Source organism: Cetorhinus maximus, chromosome 32 (assembly GCF_964194155.1).
Source record: "Cetorhinus maximus chromosome 32, sCetMax3.hap1.1, whole genome shotgun sequence".
In the NCBI taxonomy this organism is placed as follows: Eukaryota; Metazoa; Chordata; class Chondrichthyes; order Lamniformes; family Cetorhinidae; genus Cetorhinus; species Cetorhinus maximus.
The window spans coordinates 15506384-15532436 of record NC_135910.1 but is presented as its reverse complement, the minus strand read 5'-3'; the positions used below and the strand labels follow the sequence as shown (position 1 = coordinate 15532436).

The 26053-nt window shown below is 44.6% G+C and overlaps 2 protein-coding genes across 4 annotated transcripts in view; one reads left to right on the top strand and one right to left on the bottom strand.

Annotated features, from left to right (window-relative positions):
- Window positions 1-1636: 1636 nt before the first annotated feature.
- On the top strand, window positions 1637-22088 carry LOC144671447 (uncharacterized). Its single transcript, XM_078533356.1, has 6 exons — window positions 1637-1913; window positions 5936-5982; window positions 9220-9313; window positions 11393-11461; window positions 15214-16091; window positions 20153-22088. Exons 1-6 carry the CDS (start codon window positions 1868-1870, stop codon window positions 20234-20236), a joined length of 1218 nt encoding a protein of 405 aa, XP_078389482.1. The 5' UTR covers window positions 1637-1867; the 3' UTR covers window positions 20237-22088.
- Window positions 21963-26053, bottom strand: part of LOC144671448 (inositol-tetrakisphosphate 1-kinase-like) — a 56015-nt gene continuing 51924 nt past the window's right edge. For all 3 annotated transcript variants that reach the window (XM_078533357.1, XM_078533359.1, XM_078533358.1), the window contains one exon: window positions 21963-25388. In XM_078533357.1, the coding sequence (XP_078389483.1) occupies window positions 25087-25388 (302 nt within the window). In that variant the 3' untranslated portion in view covers window positions 21963-25086. The remainder of the gene's footprint in view (window positions 25389-26053) is intronic.

The window sequence follows — 26053 nt, the reverse complement described above, 5'->3', positions numbered from 1 at the left end:
AAAATAAGGGGTCGCTCATTTAAGACAGAGATGAGGTGAAATCTTTTCCCTCAGAGGGTTGAGAGTCTTTGGAACTCTCTTCCTCAAAAGGCGGTGGAAGCAGCGTCTTTGAATATTTTTAAGGCAGGGCTAGATAGATTCTTGATTAACAAGGGGGTGATAGGTTATCAGGGGTAAGCGGGAATGTGGGGTTGAGGCTACATTCAGATCAGCCATGATCTTATTGAAAGGCAGAGCAGGCTCAAGGGGCCGAGTGGCCTACTCTTGCTCCTAATTCATATGTTCATATGGATTTTGAAATAATGTAAAGTCCTTCAGCTCGCTTTTGATATTCCACTGCCTTCTCCCAATGAAATCAGTTTAATTGTGGCAACATGCGGTCTATTAGTTCTGAGACTGAACCAAGTGTTTCAGATCTATCATATTCTGCTCAAGCTTTAGAAAGCTGCAGTATGCATTCAGGAAACGCAGTTCATTGTGTACTGTCGATTTTTGTGCAAATCCTAAATCCAATTAAAATTAATGGTTTTAAAAAAAACTTAAGATCTTTAATTAGATCCCTGTTTTGCATTCACTCCTGTGTATTCATTCTGCAAACCACTCCAAATCCCTCAACTAGATTCCAGCCTGGAACCTACTTAGGGTTGCCAACCCTCCGGGATTAGCCTGGAGTCTCCAGGAATTGAAGATCAATCTCCAAGATACTGCTGTGTCCAACCCTGGAGAAAAATCAACAGGGCTTTAAAGAAAGGTGGGGTGTTTTGGTCAATTTCTTTCAACATTTCTCTTTACCAGACATAAAAATATTGAAAATGGGGATGAGGTGGTGGGGGGAGTGAGGCGAGGGCGGAAGTGCTGATTGGTGGTGGTGGTGGTGGAAATGGCTGTTTGGCTGACAGTCAAGTATCATCCAATTGGGTAATGAGTCCTTTTGCTTTCCAATTGGCGTAGGAAGGCCATACGTCACAAGGATGGATGTGTTGGCCGACTAATGGCTGGAGCGTGGGGGCAAGTCATGTGATGAAACCTCCAGGAATACACTTAATCACAGTTGGCAACCCTAAACGTACCCCCCAAACATCTGTAGTCCTATATTTAAACCATCAGAGACCCTTGATTAGATTTCTGCCTCTAACTCTCTGTGGTCCTTTACAATTAAACCATTTGAGCCCCCTAATTAGATTCCTGCCTTTAACTCACTGCCAGCTATACATTATCATTTCTTGACGGTTGCACTATCATCTGGGGATCATAATAATATGCCATCATCATTATTATTTTGACCATTTAAAGAAGATTTTGTCAGGGGAGACACAATATGGTTAAGCAGCTTTGGAAAGAGACAGAATAATTTCTGCAGATGTATTGTCCATCTATAAGGAACTTCAGCCAGACATTTGGTCTCTGTATTCCTGTTTTCTGATCTTTATCAATGTGCTTAATTGAAGACACGATAGTTGCCTCACTGATTATTATCAATTCAATAGCTGAAGAGGGCAATTCATATTTTACTGCCTGGGGACAGTAAATGGTGATTGAACATGCCTTTAATGATTTGTACAATAAGCTCCTGCAGTTAGATTGACATCACTTCCTCTATTCTGGCTATTTAAAAAAACCCTTCCAGATCCCAGGCGCCTTCAGACCTTCAGTACATCAGGAGAGGACGAAGGTGTCTTCTTCATCCCCCCCCCTCATTCCTTGTCCCCTTTACCTGCACGAATTTCATTCCAAACCCTCCCTCTGATCTTCAAATTTTTAAAAATTGCTTCTGTCACCAATAAAACCCAAACCCCCTCCTCCCTACCCCCTTAAAAAGCCCCAATTACCCCTTCAACTCCAAACTCCATCAGCATCTTAATTCAGGATGATTTCCACGGGTTTTTTAGCCTGGGTTCTGTTCTGTTACCAGGGTAAGTTTACTGCAAAATTTATATGATCTTGTTATTTTTTTAAATATGTGCTTTCAAATATTGTAATTGTTAACTCTACCCGTTCAATGTGAGCGGTTCTGTAATTATGCACACTGGTGATATGTTGTTTGATATGCAAAAGTTTAGATTTTTCAGGGGCTGTGTGCTTGGTTGGTTAATTTTTCATAAGCAAAAATGCAAGCAGTAACCACAGGACGCTAAATGCACTTTCTCAATCCCCTCATCCCGAGTCAGAGCGTCAGAACTCGCTTTCAGCACCTTGGACAGAGGCGGACGAGCGTCATTGCTTGTGGTCCATCTTTCTCGTCCATTTCCCCTGACTCTCTTTCCTCCATCTCTCCTTCCTCCATCTCTCCCTCTCCCCACACTCTCCTTTCCCCTCTCCCTCCTTCTCTCTGCCTAACTTCCTCCCTTGCCCAAATCTCTTTCCTTCCTTCTCACTCTCCCCCTTTTTCCCTCCCCATCCTCCTCTCTCCCCCAACCTTATTTCTCCTTCTCCCTTCTCTCTCCTTCCGTCTCTCCCTCCCTGTCACTTCTCTATCCTTCCTTCCTCCATTTGCCTCTCTCTGACTTTGTCTTTCTTTCTCTGTTCCTCTCTATCTCTATATATCTTGCCGTGTCCCCTCTATCCCTCCTCTGTGTCTCTATCTGCCCTTCAGTGTTTCTCTCTCTGTATTTTCCCTCCTCGTTGTCTCTCTCTCTCTCTCATTTGTCCCCACTCTCTCTCTCTCTCTCTCTATCGATCTTTCTCTACGTACCTCAGTCGCTCTCCCTCTGACTCTCCCAGGTAACCGGGATGAGAAAATCAAAAAGGAACAAAATTGTAGAAACGCACAAAGTGTTTACAATTCCAGGTTAAAGAGACGGTTGATAAAGTAATCGGGTGAGAGATGAGTCCCTTTAAGGGCTCAAACTCCTCCCTCATTTCCATTGCAAATTATTATTTTTTTGTCGACTATTCCGGCCAACCTTCTGGTGTGTGGCGATTAGTAAAACGATTTCCAGGCTCTGGTTTAAGTTAAACTGAATGTGAGTGACCTGATCCGGATCAGTGGACGAGTGAAGCAGCAGCGTCGATTCACCTTCTTTCTCTCAAACATGCACAGTTAATGAACCGTATGCACAGAATGTACCAGTAAATCTGGTCGAGATTTGTTCGGTTCCATACGGCTGGAGGGTAAGTGTTATTGTAGCAGACACAGTGCACATGGAGGTCCAGAGATAGGAAACCAGTGACTGTAAAAATGTGAATAATTCTGGTGCTTATATTAATATTTAGGCTAAGAGATGACCTGTTATGACACAGCAGTTGGTAAAGGCTGAGTTGTTTAAATCCCAGAGGGAAACTTGAACAACTGTCATAACCCATATTTTCAATTGCTATGTTTGAGATGCTGCTCTGAATTCAGGAATAAGACCACGGAGCCTCGAAAGGTTTTTTTTAAATGTAAAACTAAATTAAACATTTATTAGTTTAGCAACAAATTAAACACATACACATGTCTACAAATTACTACCATAATAACTTTTAAACCAATCCCCAAATTAATCAGTCCCAGGTAAATCTTCACCAAGGCAACAGTAACCCATAGACTTTAAACGGACACCAGGCAAAACACACTTGACCTTACAAATTCAAAATGAGGTTCCTTGCAGTTTGTTTCCTTTGCCAGTACAGTTGTTAGCTTACAGGCTGGTGAGATCTTAAATGCCTCTGACTCACACACAAACTCCTTTCAGTTTACACCTCACTTCCCCTTTGAATGTGAATTTTTCATTGTATTACTGGGTTTTTTAATTTTACCTCCCCTTTCATTCCAGCAATTTTATTAGTAATATAAACACATTGCTTGGCATCTCCCAGATAGGTGCAAGATTTTACCCATTCTTTTGAATGGTTTATTCAACAATTGCAAATTTACACTTTAACTTCCTCCTTACTGTTTCTCTAATTAACATCTCAAACTAATGTACACCAAAGCACCCAGACTAGCTGGTTTTAATGCAATTAATACACACACAGACACAGACCCCACTACAATTCCAATTTTAAAATAATTTCCAATAACATTATAGACATTAATATCTCTTCATGACATGACTTGATTGATACAAGCGCAGCAATTTATATTTATCTAGCACCTTTAACATAATACAGCTTCCCAGGGCACGTTACAGGAACACTAAAAAATAAAATATGACATGAAGTTACATATTGAAACGCAAGATCCTGAGAGGACTTGACAGGGTGAATGCTGGGAGGATATTTCCTCTTGTGGGGGAGACTAGAACTAGGGGACACAGTTTAAAAATAAGAGATTTCCCACTTAGGATGGAGACGAGGAGAATTGTTTTCTCTCAAAGGGTCGTTAGCCCATGGAATTTGCTTCTTCAAAGAGCAGTGGGGGCTGGCTCATTGGATGTATTCAAGGCTGAATCAGATAAGATTCTTTGACAAGGGAGAATGGTTTATGGGGGACAGACAGAAAATTGGAGTTGAGACCACAACCAGATCAGTTCCTATTTCTTATGTTCATATGTGACCAAAAGCTTGGTCAAAGAGGTCGGTTTTAAGGAGCATCTTAAAGGAGAAAAGAGAGACTGAGTGGTTTATGGAGGGAAATTTAGAGCTTAGGACCCAGGGAACTATAAGCACGACATCTAGTGGTGGCGTGATTAAAATCAGGGATGCTCAAGAGGCCAGAATCTGAGGAGCACAGGGATCTCGGAGGATTGTGGGGCTGGAGGTGCTCACAGAGATGGGGAGGAGTGAGGACATGGAAGGATTTGAAAACGAGGATAAGAATTTTCAATCAGGGGTTGATGTGGGTCAGTGAGCACAGGGTTGATGGATGAATGGTGCAAACTGGGACATGGGCAGCAGAGTTTAGGGTGACCTCAATTGATGGAGGGTGGAAAGTGAGAGTCTGGCCAGCAGTGAATTGGAATTGTCGAGTCTACAGGTAACAAAGGAATGGATGAGGGTTTTAGCCACAGATAAGCTGAGGCAAGGATACAGAGATGGAAATAGGCAACCAACACTCAATACCTCACTGGGAGTGTCGACACAGGTTATGTGCTTCAGTCTCTGGCAAGGGTCTTTAACCCACAACCTGCTAACACAGAGGGTAAGTGCTACCCACTGAACCACTGAAACAACCCATTAACCAAATTTGCTGGACCTACTTGGGGCACCACTGCCACAACACTCTGGACTCAGCACTTGCCCTACCGTACTCCGCAGCAGAGTATTGTGCACATATCTGGAAAAGGTCATCACGTGCACATCTTGTTGACACTCGGTTGAATGCAACAATGTGCATCATAACTGGAACTCTCCACTCAATACCCCTCCCCTTGGCTTCCTGACCTCGAAAACATCACCCCCCCATGCATCTGCCGACTGGTTGAAATCATCCCCACTTACCACTCCATGATGACCTGTTCAACCCACCTTCCATCTCGGCACCCCATATAGAGCACTCTTCCTGAGTAAGATCTGTCCTTTGGATCAAGGGATGGGAAAGACAGCAAGTCACTAACAAGTACCTTGTGACAAATCCCATCTGACGAATGGCAGGCTTTGAGCTACCACGGCGAGAGTGCTCCTTGCTAAACAGGTACAGGACAGGCCAGGGCCGCTGTGCAACCAACCTCCACTGCTGGGGCCTTGGTACAAACTCCTTATGCACTTGTGGAGAGACACCAACAATGCTGCACATTACTGAGGAGTGACCCCTCGACAGACTAAGTGGCAGACTAATCACCTGAAACTCAGCAAGCAGGGAGGCTATCACTTGGCTTCGGAGATTTGCATTCACTAAATAAACAGTAAAACTTGAATCACTGCTGAGACAGACAATCAGAGGTACAGGAGGAGGGTGGGTGGGAAGGTTTCTGAGACCAAGAGACACTGTCATTCCTGCCTTCGGTACTAATGGAGAATTCCATGACTACAATATCAATTTATGTCAATGTCTTGTTATTTGTCTGCTACACAGTGAGCTGCCGTCCCCTTTCATCTGAGCTGGAAAATGAAGATGAGAAGGTAGGCTGTGCGTTCCCTTGGCTCGGTTGCATCCTTGCTGTTTAAAGTAGATTCCCTCCCCCTCCTTTACTTTTTACCCTGATAAAACTCAAACTTGGCACCTAATCACTTCAAGATCAACAGCAAGTTACATTTATATGATGTCTTTAATGTAGTAAAACATCCCAAGATGCTCCACAGGAGCATTATCAAACAAAACTTGACACTGAGCCACGTAAGGTGTTATTGGGATAGGTGAGGTTGCTTTTAAGGAGTGTCTTAAAGGAGGAAAGTGAGGGCGGGGAGATTTAGGGAGGGAATTCCAGAGCTTAGGACCCTGGTAGCTGAAGGCATGGCTGCTAATGGTAGAACAATTTAAATCGGGGGGTGTTTAAGGGGATTGAGGAGCACAGAGATCTTGGAGGGCTGTGGGGCTGGAGGAGATTTCAGAGGGGGTTGCGAGGCTATGAAAGAATTTGAACAGAAGGATGAGAATTTTAAATTTGAGGCATTCCTGGACAGGGAACCAATGTAGATCAATAATTCCCTGTTGACCTCATTTCCTCTCCAACCCTTCTCAAACCTGGGGATGTCCTGCGAAATAAAGATGGAAAACACGGGAAACACTCAGCAGGCTTGGCAGCGTCTCTGGAGAGACAAACAGAGTTAACATTTCAGGTCAATGGCCTTTCATCAGAAAGGGTTCTGAAACATTAACTTGGTTTCTCTCTTCACAGATGTTGCTTGATCTGCTGAGTATTTCCAGCAACTTATGTTTTTATTTCAGACTCTCAGCATCACTAGTATTTTACTTTTGTATTGTTGCTGTGTGGGCCTTGACTCTTCAGACAAATGTCTAAACATTTCCTTAGAAAGAGCACTATTCTTGTAATTACTTCAGTATTAAGTATTAATGCCTTATCAATTATATTGTTAAGGTTTGTTAATGTCAATTACATTCTTAAGGTTAAGAGAAACAGGTGATGGGTATTAATTGTCTTTGAGCACGTATAAATGGGGGATAGCTGGGACACTGGGTTGAGTGGGAGGGGAGCTGTGAGACTGAACAAGTCCATAAACTCTCTCAATGGAGAAAAGCTCTGTGTCTTGGTTTCAGCTTCACCAACCAACTTAGATTCTATTAATATTAAGAAGGTACTTTGAGATGAAAAAATGTCATGGTTTTTCTACTTAGAGAAGGAAAGGAGGGAGAGGAATTGATGGGAAAGGAGGAGAGGAGTAGCGGGGACAGGGGGGAGTGGAGAGACAGGAAGGGTAGTGATCTGGAATGATGGAAAGGGCAGGACAGGGAGTAGAGTGGAGGAAAAAGGATGAGGGGGGAACAGTAAAGTTTTAATATGTTGTGTGATACAGAGCCTCTGCTGGGAAGGAGTTTCTCCCTCTGGCTCAGCTGTGATCTAAGTTCCAGTTACACCCAGGGAGGGGAAAACATCAGGCAGGATTCCTACTCCTGGTCTCCATCGACACTTTATGGAGTCGTTCAGCTGTTTTCTTTCCCCTGAAATCTTCTCTCTCTCTTTCCCCATCCTCTTCCCCCTCCTCCCCCCTCCCCCACACTGAAGGTGCAGAGCTTCTCTGATAGCCTCGGCCAAGCATCTAGTCATCAACGGTGAGGCAGGCTTCTCAACTCTGGGGGGCTTCACATTTTTCCCCAATACTTTTCTCTTCCCAATCCTGAACTCTCCCTGTAGCCCTTAGCAACCGTGGACAGCAGAGATGCTCAATGTTGCTAGGGTATCAATTTCAGGAATCATGTCACATGATGTATGGACCTCATTTGCATATCATTATAATACGTCCATCCTCATTGCCGGCTATAGGCTGGGAGTTTTAGACCCTAGGCTAGAGGTTTCCCCCCAACATTTAGTGAACATATTTGTTGAATATTGACAGTTAAGGGGATGATTTTAAAACATTAGAACATAAGAAATAGGAGCAGGAGTAGACCACATGGCCTGTTGAACCTACTTCACCATTCAATAAGATCATGACTGATCTTCAGCTTCACTTTCCCACCCGCTCCCCAGTTCCCTGAAGAATCAAAAATCTATCGATCTCAGCCTTCAATATATTCAACAATGGAGTATTCACAGTCCTCTGGGCCAGCGAATTTCAAGGATGCACAACCCTATGAGTGAAGAAATTTCTCCTCAGCTCAGTCCTAAATGATTGGCCCCTTATCCTGAGACTTGTACCCCCCTCTCTCTTTCACATTCCCCAACCAGTGGAAACAACTTCTGTCAAGCCCCCAATCAGAATCTTGTGCACTTCAATGACATCGCCTGATTCTTCTAAACTCCAGAGAATATAGACCCTATTAACTTAGCCTCTCATCATAGAACAGCCCTGTCATCCCAGGGACCAATCTCGTGAAGCTTTGCTGTGCTGTCTCCAATGCAAGTGTATCCTTCCTTAAATATGAGGACCCAAACTGCGCAGAGTGTTCCAGGTGTTGTCCTGAACAATTGAGGCATTCGATTGAGGTTTTGGGGATTTTGAAATAAATTGATGAGATAGATCAAGACGGACCTTTCCTGCTGGTGGGGCAGTCTCGGACAAGGGGACATAACCTGAAAATCAGAGCCAAGTCACTCAGGAGAGAAGTTAGAAAACACTTCTTCACCAAAACTGTGGAGCTCTCTCACTGTTATATTATTTGTAAAGAGCTAGGAACCAATTGTTGTGTGACTATATATATCCCGGGGTGCCACACTTCGCTGTCGCACTGCAGTCATAGAACCATAGAAAAGTTACAGCACAGAAGGAGGCCATTCAGCCCATCTTGTCCATGCCAGCCCAAGGACACCCAGGTGCCCTTTCTAATCCCACCTTCCTGCTTCCCGGCCCATAGCCCTGCAGTTTACAGCACTCATGTGCCGAGTAACAATGTATCAGTCCGCCAGTCTACCAGCCACATGACGAGCAGCAAGAAATACACCCAATGAAGCTCCAGCATTTTCAGTCTAACGTGTGAATTATTTCTAACTTATAGGAACCAGAAGAAAAAGCAATAGATGTTAGCTCAATTAATCATTTTAAAGGTTGATGGATGTTTGCTAAACAAAGGTATTAAAGGTTATGAAGCAAAGGTGGGGGGGGGTTGTGGGTAAATTGAGATAAGATCAGCCAAGGTCTAACCGAATAGTGGATCAGGCTCGAGGGCTGAATGGCCTCCAGTTCCTGTGTTCTGGCATATGTAAGTGTAATGGCCCTGTGTATCTCTGTCTCCCTCTGCAGGTTACCAAGTGTATTGTTGAAGTGATCTCAGATACACTTTCCAAACCATATCCATTGCCAGTCAGCAGTGAATGCAGCAAGATCCTCAAAGAAGGTCATAATGCCTCAAATACATTCTCTCTATGTTTCTTTGCCTTTACTTTTCTTTCCCCTTTTTTTCCTGATTGCAATGACTTGTTTCTTCCAGGATAGAGTTCAATGATCACTAACTAGTTCCTCTCCCTCTGATAAAAACAAAAAACTACTGCGGATGCTGGAAATCCAAAACAAAAACAGAATTACCTGGAAAAACTCAGCAAGTCTGGCAGCATCGGCGGAGAAGAAAAGAGTTGACGTTTTGAGTCCTCATGACCCTTCAGCAGAGATCTGTTCTGATGATGCTACCTTCAAAAACAGTTCCTCTGACATGTCCTCCTTCTTCCTTAACCGAGGTTTTCCACCCACGGTCGTTGACAGGGCCCTCAACCGTGTCCGGCCCATCTCCCGTGCATCCGCCCTCACGCCTCCTCCTCCCTCCCAGAAACATGATAGGGTCCCCCTTGTCCTCACTTATCACCCCACCAGCCTCCGCATTCAAAGGATCATCCTCCGCCATTTCCGCCAACTCCAGCATGATGCCACCGCCAAACACATCTTCCCTTCACCCCCCCCCTGGCGGCATTCCGTAGGGATCGTTCCCTCCGTGACACCCTGGTCCACTCCTCCATCACCCCCTACTCCTCAACCCCCACCTATGGCACCTCCCCATGCCCACGCAGAAGATGCAACACCTGCCCCTTCACTTCCTCTCTCCTCACCGTCCAAGGCGCCCAAACACTCCTTTCAAGTGAAGCAGCATTTCACTTGCATTTCCCCTAACTTAGTCCACTGCATTCGTTGGTCCCAATGCGGTCTCCTCTACATTGGAGAGACCAAATGCAAACTGGGCGACCGCTTTGCAGAACACCTGCGGTCTGTCCACAAGAAAGACCCAAACCTCCCTGTCGCTTGCCATTTTAACACTCCACCCTGTTCTCTTGCCCACATGTCTGTCCTTGGCTTGCTGCATTGTTCCAGTGAAGCCCAACGCAAACTGGAGGAACAGCACCTCATCTTCCGACTAGGCACTTTACAGCCTTCCGGACTGAATATTGAATTCAACAACTTTAGATCTTGAACTCCCTCCCCCATCCCCACCCCCTTTCCACATCTTCCCCCTCCCTTTTGTTTTTTCCAATAATTTATATAGATTTTTCTTTTCCCACCTATTTCCATTATTTTTAAATCTTTAACTGTAATGCCCTGTCAGTCTTTCCACCCCACCCCCACTAGAGCTGTACCTTGAGTGTCCTGCCATCCATTCTTAATTAGCACATTCTCTTAGATAATATCACCACCTTCAACACCCCTTTGTTCCTTTGTCTGTGACATCTTTTGATTATCTGCTCCTATCACTGCTTGCTTGTCCCTACAACCACCATCACCCCCACCCCCAACTTCTCTCCCCCCACCCCACCCCCCACCTTAAACCAGCTTATATTTCACCCCTCTCCTAATATTACTCAGTTCTGCTGAAGGGTCATAAGGACTCGAAACGTCAACTCTTTTCTTCTCTGCCGATGCTGCCAGACCTGCTGAGATTTTTCAGGTAATTCTGTTTTTGTTTTCCTCTCCCTCTGTCTGTTTCTCTCTCTTCCCTTGTGTATTCTGTCTCTGTGGTTCTCTGCTTCTATCTCTTTGAATCTCCCTGTTTCTATTTCGCTGTTTCTCTCTCTCTGTTTCTATCTGTTTTTCTTTCTCTTTTTCTCTGTATCTTTCTCTCATTCTCTGACTCTGTCTCTGTCTCTCTGTATTCTCTTTTTCTCTGCTTTTTCTCTCTATGGTTCTCTCTCTTCTCAACCCCTACCCGGACTCTCCCCATCTCTCTCTCTCTCACTTGCTCTTTCTTTCTGTCTCTCTCTCTTATTCTCTTTTTGTCTTTTACCTTCTCTCTCTCTGACCCTTCCTCTCTGTTTCTCTCTGAATCTCATCTCTTTGACTTTTTCTATCTGTATTCTGTCTTTGTGTCCTTCTCATCTAATTTCCTTTGCATGTATTTTTTATAATCTACCTGACCCTTCTTACTCTTGTTTGTTTGTGCCCCGAGGATATGAACCTGCTGTAACTAACTCTGGTATTTTATTTTCCACGGTAGATGCAAGGATTCTGGCTATGGTGCGTCATCAAAATCTTCTGAAGGAGCTGGAAGAACTGACACATCATGGTACAGTAATGTCAACGATTGCGCACTTTATAAAATAAATATTAAAGAGTGGTTGGGGTAAAAATTTTAGCCTGGCAATTTAATTTGAAAGTCACTAACTAAAGGCAACTACTTAATCATCACTTGCAGATCTCATGGTCAGTTAGAAGGTGGGGGAAGTGTGATAGTTGAAAGTGTTAAAAGAAGTAAATATGTTACTTCATCAACCGTGGCTCAGGCGATACCACTCTCCCTGAGAAGGTTGTAGCTTCAAGTTCCATTCCAGAGATTTAAGCACAAAAATCTAGGCTGGCACGCCTATTGCAGTACCGGGGGACTGCTGCACTGTCAGAGGCGCTGTCTTTCAGACGAGACGTTAAACCGAGGGCTTCCCCTGCCCTCTCAGGTCAACCTAAAAGATTCTGTAACAATATTTCGAAGAAGAGTGGGGGGGTTCTCCCCGGTGTCCTGGTTAATGGTTATCCCTCAATAATCATTAAAAACAGATTATCTGGTCATTGCCAAGTTCTGTTTGTGGGAGCTTGCTGTGCACACGTTTCCTACATTACAACATCACTACACTTCTAAAAGCACCTCATTGATTGTAAAGTGCTTTGGGACGTACTTTGCTTGTGAAAAGCAAGGCGTTCAGTTTCTTTTTTGTATAAGTGCACATTGCAGCCAAGGCTCTCTCACTATTGTTAATGAGCTTCCTTTTTCATGATCAAACCCAGAATTGGAAATGTTAATAGAGTGTGTGGCCAAAATGGTCAGAACAGCAGGTAAGGTTTTTGGACAAACGTTACTTATTTTTTTCTCTGAGCTTAGAATTACAGGAAAGCTGACTGTTATATACAATGACTTGAAGCTGTCAGTGTGATAACTGTGTCATTTATGGCTGGAAGAAAAACATTTTTTTTCTCTTATTTATTCTCTCATGGGACGCTGGCTGGGCCAGCATTTATTGCCCACCGCTAATTGCCCCTTGAGAAGGTGGTGGTGAGCTGCCTTCTTGAACTGCTGCAGTCCATATGGTGTAGGTACACCCACAGTGCTTTTAGAGAGGGAGTTCCAGGATTTTGATCCAGTGACAGTGAAGGAAGGACAGTGAAGTGTCTGTCTGTCACTCTCTGACTCGTGTCTCTGTATCTTCGTGTCTCTCTGTTTCGCTCTATGTCTGTCTGCTCTCTCTGTCTCTGTCAGTCTCTGTCTCTTTCTCTCTCTGTCTCTGTGTCTCTCTAAAAATCTTACATCCAAGATGTCAGTCACACTTCAAAACATGATACTTGTGCCAATTTGGCTCAAGTATCAGCAACGATCAGGGCATGAGTCTGCAATGGCAAATAGTCTCTAATTGACCTTGAGATGGGCTGGGAACTTACCAGCTGTTGCCAATCTAGAGATAAACTTCCTTCAGCAGCAGCCTTCAATTGACCTCAGGGTGTGCCTATTCAAAGTGCAAAGGAAAGACATGCCAAGTGGTGTTAAAGAGATAGGCATTTTAAACAAAGCTCTGCCTTAGCAGGAGAGCATTTTTCTCAGGGTAACACCTTCAGCCCTGTTTGGAGTAATATATTGTGTGTGGCAATTTTTAACGCAAACCTTCTTGGAAAGAATTGCTCCCTGGGTAACACCGGAAAGACCACATTTTAATTGCCCAGCTTTCGTTGTTCTGAGCTGGTGCTCGTTCCCTTCAATGGAATAGCTTCCTCGGCAATTCAGACTCAAACACACAAGCGTGTGACTGGAGTCACACGGAGGCCAAATCAATTTGCGGTGTTAGGCTCCCTTACCGAATGGACGCTAGTGAATCTGTCGAGTTTTTTCAGACAATCAGGCAAGCAAATAATCAGATAAAAAAAAGCTAAAAGCTACTGCGGATGCTGGAAATCCAAAACAAAACACCTCTTTGACCCTTTTGTCTGTGACATCTTTTGATTATCTGCTCATCTCCACAATCACCACACCCTCAATGTCTCTCTCTCCCCCCACCACCACCCCCGCGCCCCCCCCCCCCCCCCCCCCACCTTAAACCAATTTATATTTCTCCCTTCTTCTAACTATGCTTCAGTTCTGCCGAAGGGCCATGAAGGCTCGAAACGTTAACTGATTTCTTCTCCGCCGATGCTGCCAGACCTGCTGAGTTTTTCCAAGCAAATAATCAGATTTATTGATCAATTTCAGATCAATTTCATAGCTTTCCATGCTGGTCGTGGAATTCGGTCCCTCTGTGTTGCTAATCTAGCACCATGACCACCAGACTTTAGTGGGGAGATGGTGGCGTAGAGGTAATGCCACTGGACTAGTGACCAGAGGCCCAGGCTAAAGCTGTGAAGACATGGGTTCAAATCCCACCACAGCAGCTAATGGTATTTAAATTCAATTAATGAAAGCTGATCTCAGTAATGGTGACCATGAAACTTACAATTGTTGTAAAAACCCATCTGGTTGGCTAATGCCACTTTAGGGAAAAAAATCTGCTGTCTGGCCTACATGTGACTGTAGATCCACAGCAATGTGATTGACTCTTAACTGCCCCAGAAATGGCTGAACAAGCCACTCAGTTCAAGGGCAATAAGGGATGGACAACAAATGCTGGCCTTGCCAGCGATTCCTTCATAAGAATAAATTTTTTAAAAACCTGTCCTTTAAAATAATATATAAGACGTAGGAGCAGCAGTAGGCCATTCGGCCCATCGAGTCTGCTCCGCCATTCAATGAGATCGTGGCTGATCTGATAATCCTCAACTCCACTTTCCTGCCTTTTCCCCATAACCCTTGATTCCCTCACTGATTAAAAATCTGTCTATCTCAGCCTTGAATATACTTAACGACCCAGCCTCTACAGCACTCTGCGGTAAAGAATTCCACAGATTGACTACCTTCTGAGAGAAGAAATTCCTCTTCATCTCTGTTTTAAATGGGCGCCCCTTTACTCTGAGATTATGCCCTCTGGTCCTAGACTCCTCCACAAGGGGAAACAACCTCTCAGCATCTACCCTGTCAAGCCCCCTAAAAATCTTTGTTTCAATAAGATCACCTTTCATTCTTCTAAACTCCAATGAGTACAGGCCCAACCTACTCAACCGCTCCTCATAAGAGAATTCCTCCATACCTGGGATCAACCTTCTCTGGACTGCCTCCAGTACCAGTATATCTTTCCTTAGATAAGGGAGCCAAAATTGTTCACAGTATTCTAGACGTGGTCTAACTAGTGCCTTGTATAGTGTTAGCAAGGCTTCCCTTTTTTTATAAAAACAAAAAGCTAAAAGCTACTGTGGATGCTGGAAATCCAAAACAAAAACAGAATTACCTGGAAAAACTCAGCAGGTCTGGCAGCATCGGCGGAGAAGAAATCAGTTAACTGATTTCGAAACGTTAACTGATTTCTTCTCCGCCGATGCTGCCAGACCTGCTGAGTTTTTCCAGGTAATTCTGTTTTTGTTCCCTTTTTTTATACTCCATTCCCTTTGAAACAAAGGCCAAAATTCCATTTGCCTTACCTATTACCTGCTGAACTTGTATGCTAGCTTTTTTGTGATTCATGCACAAGGACCCCCAAATCCCTCTGTGCTGCAGCTTTCTTCAGTCTTTCTCCATTTAAGTAATATTCAGCTCCTCTATTCTTCCTGCCAAAGTGCATAAACTTGCATTTTCACACATTATATTCCATCTGCCATGTTTTTGCCCATATCCTCCAACTAACCATTAGCAACTCCAATAAAGATATGTTTAGCGCATATTCTTCAACTCTTTGTTTTCTCTTTCCACAGAGGAGAGCAGGGAGAGCTTGGCCAAGAAAAGCAACAAAAGATGGAACTACCCAGCAGAAGAAAGTGTCGAATGGAATGAAGAGGACAACATGGAGAGGCAATACATGTTGGACAAGAAGGGAGCAAGTGCTGAGAGGAGGGACGATGTTAGTCACCGAAGAGTAGCCAACACTAAGAAGGACATCCCTTTAAAGAGAGGGGAAGACATGAAGAAATATGAGGAAAGTGAAGAAGATAACCTGAAGGAGCAACATGATTTTAAAGTCATGAATGGCGAAGATGACACCAAGATAGTCATGCACGAAAGTGAGGAAGAGCTCAGTGATGAAGATAAGAGAAGTTCAGAGAAAAGACACAGAGAATCATCTGAGGAATCCAAAGAAGATGAACAGAAGGACCATGACATCCTCAAGATAGACGAACTGATTGAGAAGATTGCCAGGGAGGAACTGGAAGATGAAGAAGACAAGAGAGCTGATGAGAAGAAGCATCACCACAAAGAGTACAGCTCAGAAGAAGGTGACTTTAAGAAGAGAAATGAGGAAGCACGGAGCAATGTTAAAAAACGAGTTGAAGAAAATGCCAGTGATGAAGAAACCGATCAGTTTGAAGCGGAGGAAAAGGGAGTCAAGATCTTTGATTCCAAGACCCATCAACATGAGACTGGTGACAAACAGTCCATTGAGAATAAGTCGCAGGATGACAAGAGACACCATTTTCTGGAAGACGATATGGACTCGGACAATGACCTTGATTATCTAGAGAAGAGGCACCATAATACTGAAAATAGTGAAGAACAAGATGAAAAGGAGGAGGAAGAGATCGAAGAGGATCAAGAAGAGGAGGAAGAGGAGGAAGAAAGAAAACTGATGTCGGAGGTCAGCATATAATTTTTTCTTGTTTCTCCTGAATCCCAAGGTGAATGCTATTGTCACTATCTTCTTCAATGTTATTCTTCATTCTTCACAGTGAAAACAAGTTCTTTCAATTCAAAGTAACTCTCCATTCATTCCTCAACATTGCTACTTTATTCCCACCCCAGCACTTAACAATACACTTTAGGCTTACCCTACAGTACAGTGAAGAACATAGGAGGAGACCATTCAGCCCCTTAAGCTAATCTGTATCATAACTCTACCTACCCAGCTTGGTTCCATATCCCTTAATATCCTTGCCCAACAAAAATTGACTCTCCTGCCTCAATTACATTTTTGTGAGGGTGGGGAGGGTTCCAGACTTTAACTCCCCTTTGTGTGAAGAAATGCTTCCTGACATCACCCTTGAATGGCCTGGGTCTGATTTTAAGGTGTTTGCCCCTTGTTCTGGACTCCCCTCCACCACCCCCCACAACCCCACCCCACCCCCCAACCAACCCCCCTCACTGAAGGAAGTAGTTTCTCTCTCATCAACCCCGTCAACTCCCTTAATCATCTCAAACTCTTCAATTAGATCATCCCTTAATCTTCCATATTCAAGGGAGTACAAGCCAAGTCTATGCAGCACATCCTTATAATGTATTCCTTTCAGACCCGATACCATTCCACGTGTTGTGTTTCTCAAGGCGTCTTCCAGGGCATCCCCTCCCCCACCTCACCAACCTTGTTCAGGTGCATATAGGTCTGGCCAATATTCCTTCCTTAACATCACAAACAAAACAAAACATTAACCGGTCATTTAACCCATTACTTCCTTGTGGGATCTTACCGTGTTTGCCACTTGTCCCACTATCTCCCTATCCCAGAGTTCAAATTCCCCTGTATTAAGCGGAGAGCTTCCTGAGACATGTTGAGGATGTGATCAGCAGTGCTATAGTTGTAGGTTTGCCTTCAACAATGGCTGCATCTACGAACATACGAACAAGGAGTAGGAGTAGGCCATTCAGCCCCTTGAGCCTGCTCCGCCATTCAATAAGATCATAGCTGATCCGATAGTAATCTGAAATCTGTGTCCCACCTACCCCTGATAACCTAACATCCCTTTGCTTACCAAAAACCTATCCATCTCTGGCTTAAAAATATTCAAAGACGCTACTTCAACCACCTTTTCAGGAAGAGAGTTCCAAAGGCTCACGACCCTCTGAGAGAAAACATTTCGTCTCATCTCTGTCTTAAATGAGCAACCCCTTATTTTTAAACAGTGACCCTTAGTTCTAGATTCTCCCACAAGAGGAAACATCCTCTCCACATCCACCCTGTCAAGACCCCTCAGGATCTTCGAAGTTTCAATCAAGTCACCTCTTACTCTTCTAAACTCCAGTGGATACAGGCCTAGTCTGCCTAACCTTTCCTCATAAGACAAGCTCGAAACATCAACTCTGTTTGTCTCTCCACAGATGCTGTCAGACCTGCTGAGGTCTTTCAGCATTTTCTGTTTCTCTTTCCGATTTCCAGCATCCGCTGTACTTTGCTTTTATCAAGTTGAGGGTCAACACTTGCTCAACATTTTGTCCGGGTGCACTGTTTGACCCATTGTCAGGCAGAATTCAGACAAGGCACTGCGCTGACACTAGTGAATTCAGAGAATGCACAGCGCTAACAAATCATAAGCAGGCCATTTGGCCTGTAAACCTTCTCCTACCCTACTTCATCCCAACCCATCACCATGCCCTTCTAATCCTTTCTCCCTCATGCGTTTATCCAGCTTCCCCCTTAAATGTATCTATACTATTCGTTTCAACCACTCCTCGTGGTAGTGAGTTCCACATTCTCACCATCCGAAGGAAATGTTGAAATCTTTCCCAAGCTGCTCCTTTCTTTTCTCCCTCGCCCACATAATTGGGCAACGAACATCTTAACCTGCGTCTGGCCAGAATCTGATTCTCTGTAGAACAAACTGGCTGAACATGGTGAATCGCAGCAACATTGTCACTATTCTCCGCAGCGCCGTTTAATGATGGGCGGTCCTGATTGACTGGCACAATTCTGAAAGAGCTTGCATTTATATATCACTACCTTGGTGCAGCACCGGAGTGTCAGTCTTGATTTTTGTGCTCGAGTCTCTGGAACCATCTGACTCCAAGGCAAGAGTGCTACCCATCGAGCCTTGGGAAATCAGTGTGGCATTTGGCCAAAGTGTTACTTCAAATCCAACTATCCTCAGCTGGATTATGATTCCTGGCTGTCTACCAGCAGCTCCTGAACTGCCAAATCTATAGGGCGATTTATTGGATAATTGAATCATTATTGCATTTGAAGCGAGCTCCTCAGTTTTGCAGTCACATCGAATTTGCAATTAATCTCTCACAGTTCACATGTTTCTATCCGCTTGCCATCAAGTTATTGAGTTGAGTGTTTGCTGGAGGGGAGCGTTTGGCACATCTCCGCTGAGCGAGGTTTTAGATTAAGAGCAAATAAACGGGGAAAAAAAAAGTGAATGGTAAAGATGCACAGCAGAGCCACATAGGCCTGAGGCAAAACAGGCAACTGCTTAATAGTTCCACTCTCTAGGAATTGAAAATAAGTGGAACTGGTTCATAGGACTGAGCTTTCTAGTGGAGTGGGGTTTGAGGATAAGGAGCCAAAGGAGAAATTGGGGGAGGAAATGGGGGTGGCGAAGAAAGTAGGAAAGGAAGGAAAACGTGGGGATGCAGTGGGAGAGAGAACAGGGATTTTTCTTTATTCATGGGATGTGGACATCACTGGTAATTTCAGCATTTATTGCCCATCCCAGCTTACCCTTGATGGGGTGGGGGTGAGCCGCTGCCTTGAACCGCTATAGTCTGTGTGGTGTAGGTACACCCACAGCGCTGTTAGGGAGGGAGTTCCAGGATTTTGACCCAGTGACAGTGAAGGAACGGCCGATATATTTCCAAGTCAGGATGGTGAGTGACTTGGAGGGGAACTTGCAGGTGGTGGTGTTCCCATGTGCCTGCTGCCCTTGTCCTTCTTGGTGGTAGAGGTCACGGGTTTGGAAGGTGCTGTTGAAGGAGCCTTGGTGAATTCCTGCAGTGCATCTTGTAGCAATTTTACACTGTGGGGTGGAGGGGGGTGGTGGTGGTGCAAGGCCTCAGGCGTTTCCTCAATTTTTAGGCTGGTGGGAGGATTTACCGAAAAAGAATGGGCTTAGGTCTTCATCAGAAGCCCTCTTCTGACTGCGGGCGCCTCCCCTCCCCTCCCTTAAGGCTCAGTGGCTGCTGGACCTTCCGTCCCCCCACATCCTGATAGCCCCCTTTGTGTACCCCCGGGGCCTTCCCTATCCTCCCTGCCCTGGGACCCCTTAAACTTAACTCGGCCTCTGTTTTTCTGGGACTTAGTCTCAGGTATGATTGATGCACTCCCTCTTCGGTCCACTGCAGTTCTTGTTGCAGAAGTCGCGCCTACAGCCACTTGATGCTCATTCGAGGGTGAAATGTCTGCGGGACACTCGGAGTCAACGGGGATACGTTCCCTGTTGGCTCTTTGGATGACAGGAAGGGAGATCCCACCATCTGAAAAATATAGGCCCAGAGATGAGGAGTTTCTGGAAGGACCTACATAGATACAATAGATAGGAAGTATTTTCATTTATATAGCATCCTCCATGTCCAAAGGGCTTCACAGCCAATGAAATACTTTTTAAACGCGGCTACTGTTTTAACCTAGAGAAACAGTGAGCGGATCCCGTGGCAGTATTTTCGAAGAAGAGCCGGAGGGTGTGGGAGGGGGGAGCTCTCCCTGGTGTCCTGGCCAATATTTATCCCTCAATCAACACAAAAACAAATTATCCGGTCATGATCACATGGCTGTTTGTGGGAGCTTGCTGTGCGCAAATTGGCTGCCGCATTCCCTACAACAGTTACAACAGCAGCAGCTGCACTTTAAAAAGTACCTCGTTGGCTGTAAAGCTTTTTGAGACATCCAAAGGTTGTGAAAGGCGCTATAAAAATGCAAGACTTCCTTTCGACCCTGGTAGGTAGTTGGGCTTGCTGTGATATTTATATTTTTTAAAACTTCCTCCCCAGGAACACAAGCTAAAGAACCTCGTGGTGATTGAGAAGGAGCTGAAGAAAGTTGCTGAGAAGCTGAGGGATATTCGAAGAGGCTAAGGCACTTTCACAAGTGCTCAGCTCCCGTACGTTGTTAATCACGCATTTAACTGTCCATATTCTCTCCTCTATTTTGCTGGCTATGTACTGTTATAGTCCAGGCTTTAAGCTGCATGGACAGGGTGCAGTAGTGCATGGTGCAGTAATGCAGCCTTTGTTCTTCATTTACAATTGGCAATGTCACCCATTCGTGGAAGGGTTGGGTTAAGAAGGGAAAAAAAAAATCAAATTTAAAAGCCATCCATCTTCCCGTTCTTTAAGATAAGGTTAACGGATCTCCCTTGGTGTTGCTTCTGGGCAGTCAGGATGACGTTGCATCTATTGGCTGGTGTACTTGCCTTAAAGTGGGTGCAACAAATGTTCACTAGACCGATTCCTGGGATGAGGGGATTGCCCTGTGATGAAAGAGTGGGCCTATATTCTCTGGAGTTTAGAAGAATGAGAGGCCATTGCATTAAAACATGAGATTCTGAGAGGGCTCCATGGACAGTCATTGAGAGGATGGTTAGAGGGCCCAGAACTAGGGGGTATAGTTTCAGGATAAGGGATCGGCCATTTTACGACTGAGATGAGGAGAAATTTCTTCACTCAAGGGGTTGTGAATCTTTGGAATTCTCTCCCCCAGAGAGCTGTGGATGCTCAGTAGATTCAAGACAGAGATTGGAAGATTTTTGGACTCTAAGGGAATTGAGAGATTTGGGGATTGGACACGAAAATGAGCTAAGATCGATCTCATTGAATGGTGGAGCAGACTCGAGGGGCCGAATGGCCTACTTCTGCTCTTGTTTCTTATGTGCAGCTGCAAGCGTGACTGTACATCACAAAATAATGATGGCTCCTCTTGTCTCTCATCTTTTTGACAATCCCTTTAATCTGTGTCATCTGATTACTGACCCTTCACCCACTGGAACTGAGGGGATTACACTTAAATGTGGAACACTTAGCCAAAATGCCCCCTTAAATATAACAAGGGGTAGAAGTTAATGGTGCGAGTCATACAATTTACCCCATTGACATTACAGCGTCATCCCAATTCAGATCTTGCAAAGGATTTACCTTGATAACGACATAATGGAATTCTAAATAAGACCAAAAATAACTCTTGATAAAATCATAAATTATATCAATCATCTCACATAATTAAGGATTGGTCACTCTTGAAGAGGTCAAAGACGCGGATCAGCTGAAGGATGCAGTGGCGTGGGAAAGTGTTGAAGACAGGGAGCGTTAATGAGCTGAACCTTCATCTTTTGGCCTAAGAGGTGTTTGGGCTCCACACTGTAGAAAGGATATTGATGCTTTGAAGAGAGGGTTTGAAACAGCTTTACTACCTTAAGGGAAGTAAAAATACAAGGAAAGAATTGAAAATTGGGGCATTTCTCATAACCAAGAAGCAGATTGGAAAGAAATGAATTTGAAAACACAGTTACATGTTTAGTATGATCTCTAGTCATCCTGCACATTGAGTGGAATATAAATCACCATAAAACCTGTTTGATAAAACCCGATTAATGGAGAGATAGATGCAAATCACTTGTTTCTGTTCTGGGAATGAAAATCACCCTGCCCCCAGAGCACTCATGAGTTTCTTTCTGCCCTCTTTGAACAGAGAGGTTGAATCGTTTTCATCGTAGGATCTGTCACGTGAGCCATTGAGTGGTCAAATAGGCATAGAGACAACTTGGAAACCTCCCTCGATGGCAACAGCAGTCAGTGACACCCTGAGTCAGTGGCCTAAACACCTTTAATGTTATTAGTCGTTCGGTAGTACAGAATTTGAGTATTGCTGAAAAAAAAGAGACATGTCGAAGCTTTTTGTCTTGCACTCATCAGGACACTCTGCAAGAATACCAATATAAGGGGAAAACAACAATTTATACTGTACGTGAAGAGAGAGATAATTGGTTGGCAAGTGGCATTGCTTAGACATGTCTCTTTTTTCAGCCATAGCTACCAGTAACTGAGGCAATATTAAAGGTAAGTGACAAAATCTACTTTTACTTGGATTGAGGGACACGGAACACTTGTGGCTCTGCCAATCTTGACTACAAGCAGGCCTAAAGAGTAGGTGGGGTGGGAGGGAGATGGTGTGGGGAGTGGGCTCAAGTCCTAGATTTGCTCATGAAAGCTAACAAGGCCCCATCACATCTGGAGTACTGGTCTCCTTATTTAAGGAAGGATGGAAATGCATTAGATGCAGTTCAGAGAAGGTTTACTAGACTAATACCTGGATTGGGCAGGTTGTCTTATGAGGAAAGGTTGGACAGGTTAGGCTTGTATCCACTGGAGTTTAGAAGGGTAAGAGGCGGCTTGACTGAAACCTCTAAGATCCTTGAGGGGTCTTGACAGGGTGGATGTGGAGAGGATGTTTCCTCTTGTGGGAGAATCTAGAACTAGGGGTCACTGTTTAAAGATAAGGGGTCGCCCATTTAAGACATGAGGAGAATTTTTTTTCCCTCAGAGGGCCGTGAGTCTTTGGAACTCTCTTCCTCAAAAGCCAGTGGAAACAGAGTCTTTGAGTATTTTTAAGGAGGAGGTAGATAGATTCTTGATAAACAAGGGGATGAAAGGTTATCAGAGGTAGGTGGGAGGTTACAACCAGCTCAGCCATGAATGGTGGAGCAGGCTCGAGGGGTCAAGTGGCCTACTCCTGCTCCTTGTTTGTATGTATCCCCAAAGGCCTGGAAATAGGGTGAGGGAGAGAAAATCATCCTCTACATTAAAAGGAATAAAACAGATGTTTTATCTTGCTGCCTTACATTTTAGAAGGTTCCAGACAGCCTTTTCCAAAATGGGCCACCACTTGTCCGACTAACCTAGTTTACACAGTCAACGTGTTGTCATGGAAACCCAACAGAGGCCTACATGTTCTAAGCATCACCAAGGATTGATCCAGAGTTGGTTTTGGCAATAGTACAAAAGAGGGTAACAGCGTAAAGCTGGACTAGCAAGCTATCTTTCGAGAGTGGTGGACTTAAAGAAGGCCAGAAATGGTAGCCTCAATCTAAAACACCAAAAGCAACCCAGATTTCATTGTGTGAGTGACATTGCCATTCTCTGACTGTTAAATTAATATTCTCTTTCCTGATAACCCTTCCTGTCCTATTAATTATTACGGTGTTTATTTCTGTTTTTGGAACTTTTAGGTTTTTTTTTTAGCCATTATGATGGAAGTAGTTTGTATTCCCAAAGGTGCCTGAGGCGAGTTTCTCGCAGTCACTGGTACAGTTTGGTTCATCATCATCGCACAATGTGTTTACAACCCATAAACGTGTGAGGTAATAAATCCAGTTCGACAACTACCGCGTGTCTCCATATAGTTTTTGTGTTTCAAACCATCGCTCGGTAGTTCAGAACTCGAATATTGCTGAAAAGAGAGACCTGTTGCTGAAGCATTTTGGCTTGAACTCATCAGGACAAACACAAGAATTCCAAATTTCAAATGATCACAGCAATTTATACTACAGGAGAAAGGGGTGCTGATTGGTTGGCAAGTCGTCTCTGATTGGCTGAGGTGTTGCCATGAAGAAAGCAATGGAGAACAATAAGCTTCCCAAGCTCCCGGGTAATTCAATAAAGGTGCTAGACTTGAACATATTCCTTCTGTTTGCAGAGAACAGGTCTCTGCATGTGAATGCGTGTCATTTCTAGCAAGTGTAAATGAGCCACATTATGAACTTGACTGATTATCTTAAATTGGTTGTTGGTGTAGCTATTAGCGCACTCAGGATTGTTCAAGCGCTGTCCAATCACGGAATCACATCTAACAGTAGACGTTTTGTTTTGGGTTTTGCAATTGCGGGCTGGTTGAGTACGGTCTGTACTTTGCCTATTACGAACAACCAAAGGAACATGCTGTTTGATTCAATCAGCCAATTGGTGGATCGCACAGCCTACGTACATGGTATCACACTGGCACTGAAACTCATGCACAATGTTGCTCAATTGTGTGGGAGGCAGAACGTTCTTGGACTAACAGCAGTATCCTGTTAGTAGGAAATACCACTCGCATAGCCACTCTATAGTAGCAGCATGAAACAGCTTGCTTAACCTGTTATTCAAGCTTAGGAAACATGGGCCCAGGCACTTTAACATTAAGGTGACACTACCACAGAGGTATTTGCCCAAATTATCAGGTCCAAGACAACAGGTGCACTTTCCAAATCTCTTTTGAAGTTAGGGTTGCCAAATCGGGTTGGGCATAACCCTGGAGCAGTTGTCACGTGACCTCATCTAGCTCCAGCTGCCCCACCTCCACACTCCTGCCATTGGTCGGGGGTTCGGAAGGTGCAGTTGAAGGAGCCTTGACGAGTCACTGCAGTGCATCTTGTAGATGGTACTCACACTGCTGCTGCCACTGTGCGTCGGTAGTGGAGGGAGTGAATGTTTAAGGAGGGGGATGGGGACTCTGCTGCAGGATAAAGCAAAAGACTTTACAGGAACCCTCACTGGAAGGGGGCACTTACTGCAAACCACAGCCAATACCAGTAAGTCTAAATTACCTCCATGATGGGCAATGACTTATTGGCAGGAAGAGGGAGAATTTCCTCTCTCAGTCTTTGCTAATTCTCTCTGTTACCCTGGTTGAAAAGGATGCCAAGTACAATCAGCTAAATGGAACCGTAAATGTTACAACCAAGACATTTTTTTGAAAAAGAACTTGAATTCCATTGATTCCAGTGCATGTGTGTATAAAATGGGGTTAAAAACTGTCCAGTCACTTCACAAAACCATTAATTCTAGACTAAATACAATAAAATCTCTTCGAAGAACTAATCTCTTAATTTCTTGAAAGTGCCAGTTTGAGTTTCCGTTACTCCATTTGGGGTTTGCTTATCACAGGCGGGGGTTTATTCACAGTTGGACTGGCACAGGGTGGGGGAGGGGACGGCAAAATCCCGGAAGCGATCAGAGTCCGATATCCGTTTCCCCACCGGAGGCTCCTCTGCTGTCCAGGCTTCTCTTGCCAGGCTGTTGCCGTGGTTGGAGGCGGAGGAGGGCGCACAGGTCTCCTGTGCGCCCGGGCACCAGAAGTGAGGTCCTGGTGGCTTGGCCACCCAGCTCCTTCCGTCCGGGTTTTTCTCCCGCTCGCGCAGGAGCGTCTCAATGTGGTTTAAGAGGGCGCTGAAGAATTCCGGAACGCCTTCATATCCTGTGGGAAGGAGAGAGAGAGAGTAAGTTATCCCCGAGAAACTGTTTGGCAAATAAGATAAGTGAGGGAGGAGGAGGCGGGGCTAAAGTTGGCCTCAGTGCCCCAGATTTGATGGTGGGTAGCGAGTGGGGGGGGTAGGGGATCAGCCCAACAACCAGATTTCGATTGTGGCACCATGACCCCTTGTGAGAAAGTGCATGTGTGGAGGTCAGGGGTCAAGCGAGGACAACATTAGACGTGGGTGTGACGCTCCTTATGGTGGAACAGCCTGACATACATTCAAGGCCCAGGCTCCTGAAGGGTTAATGAGCAATATTTGCATTCACATTGCGCCTCAAAGTCTTTTACACGGTGACTAATCTGAGTTGCCATGTTTGCCAAATCTTCTCATAAGAAAGTAAGAAATAGGAGGACGAGGCTATTCAGCCCATCGAGCCTGCTCCACCATTCAATAAGATCACGGCTGATCTGAGTGTGGCCTTAACTCCACTTTCCTGTACACCCCACCCCCATTACCTTGACTCCCTTGTCAATCAAAAATCTGTCTAACTCAATATATATTCAATGACCCAGCCTCCACTGCACCATGGGGAAGAGAATTCAAAAGACAAATGATCTCAGAGAAGAAATTTCTCCACATCCCCATCTTAATTGGGAGACCCCTT

Bases quoted from the DNA above. Each gene is read 5' to 3' on its own strand.
- LOC144671447 (XM_078533356.1), top strand. From the start codon at position 1,868: ATGATTTCCACGGGTTTTTTAGCCTGGGTTCTGTTCTGTTACCAGG. The intron at 1,914-5,935 runs GTAAGTTTACTG...TCTGCTACACAG, and splicing joins GGTTCTGTTCTGTTACCAGG to TGAGCTGCCGTCCCCTTTCA. The intron at 5,983-9,219 runs GTAGGCTGTGCG...CTCCCTCTGCAG, and splicing joins TGGAAAATGAAGATGAGAAG to GTTACCAAGTGTATTGTTGA.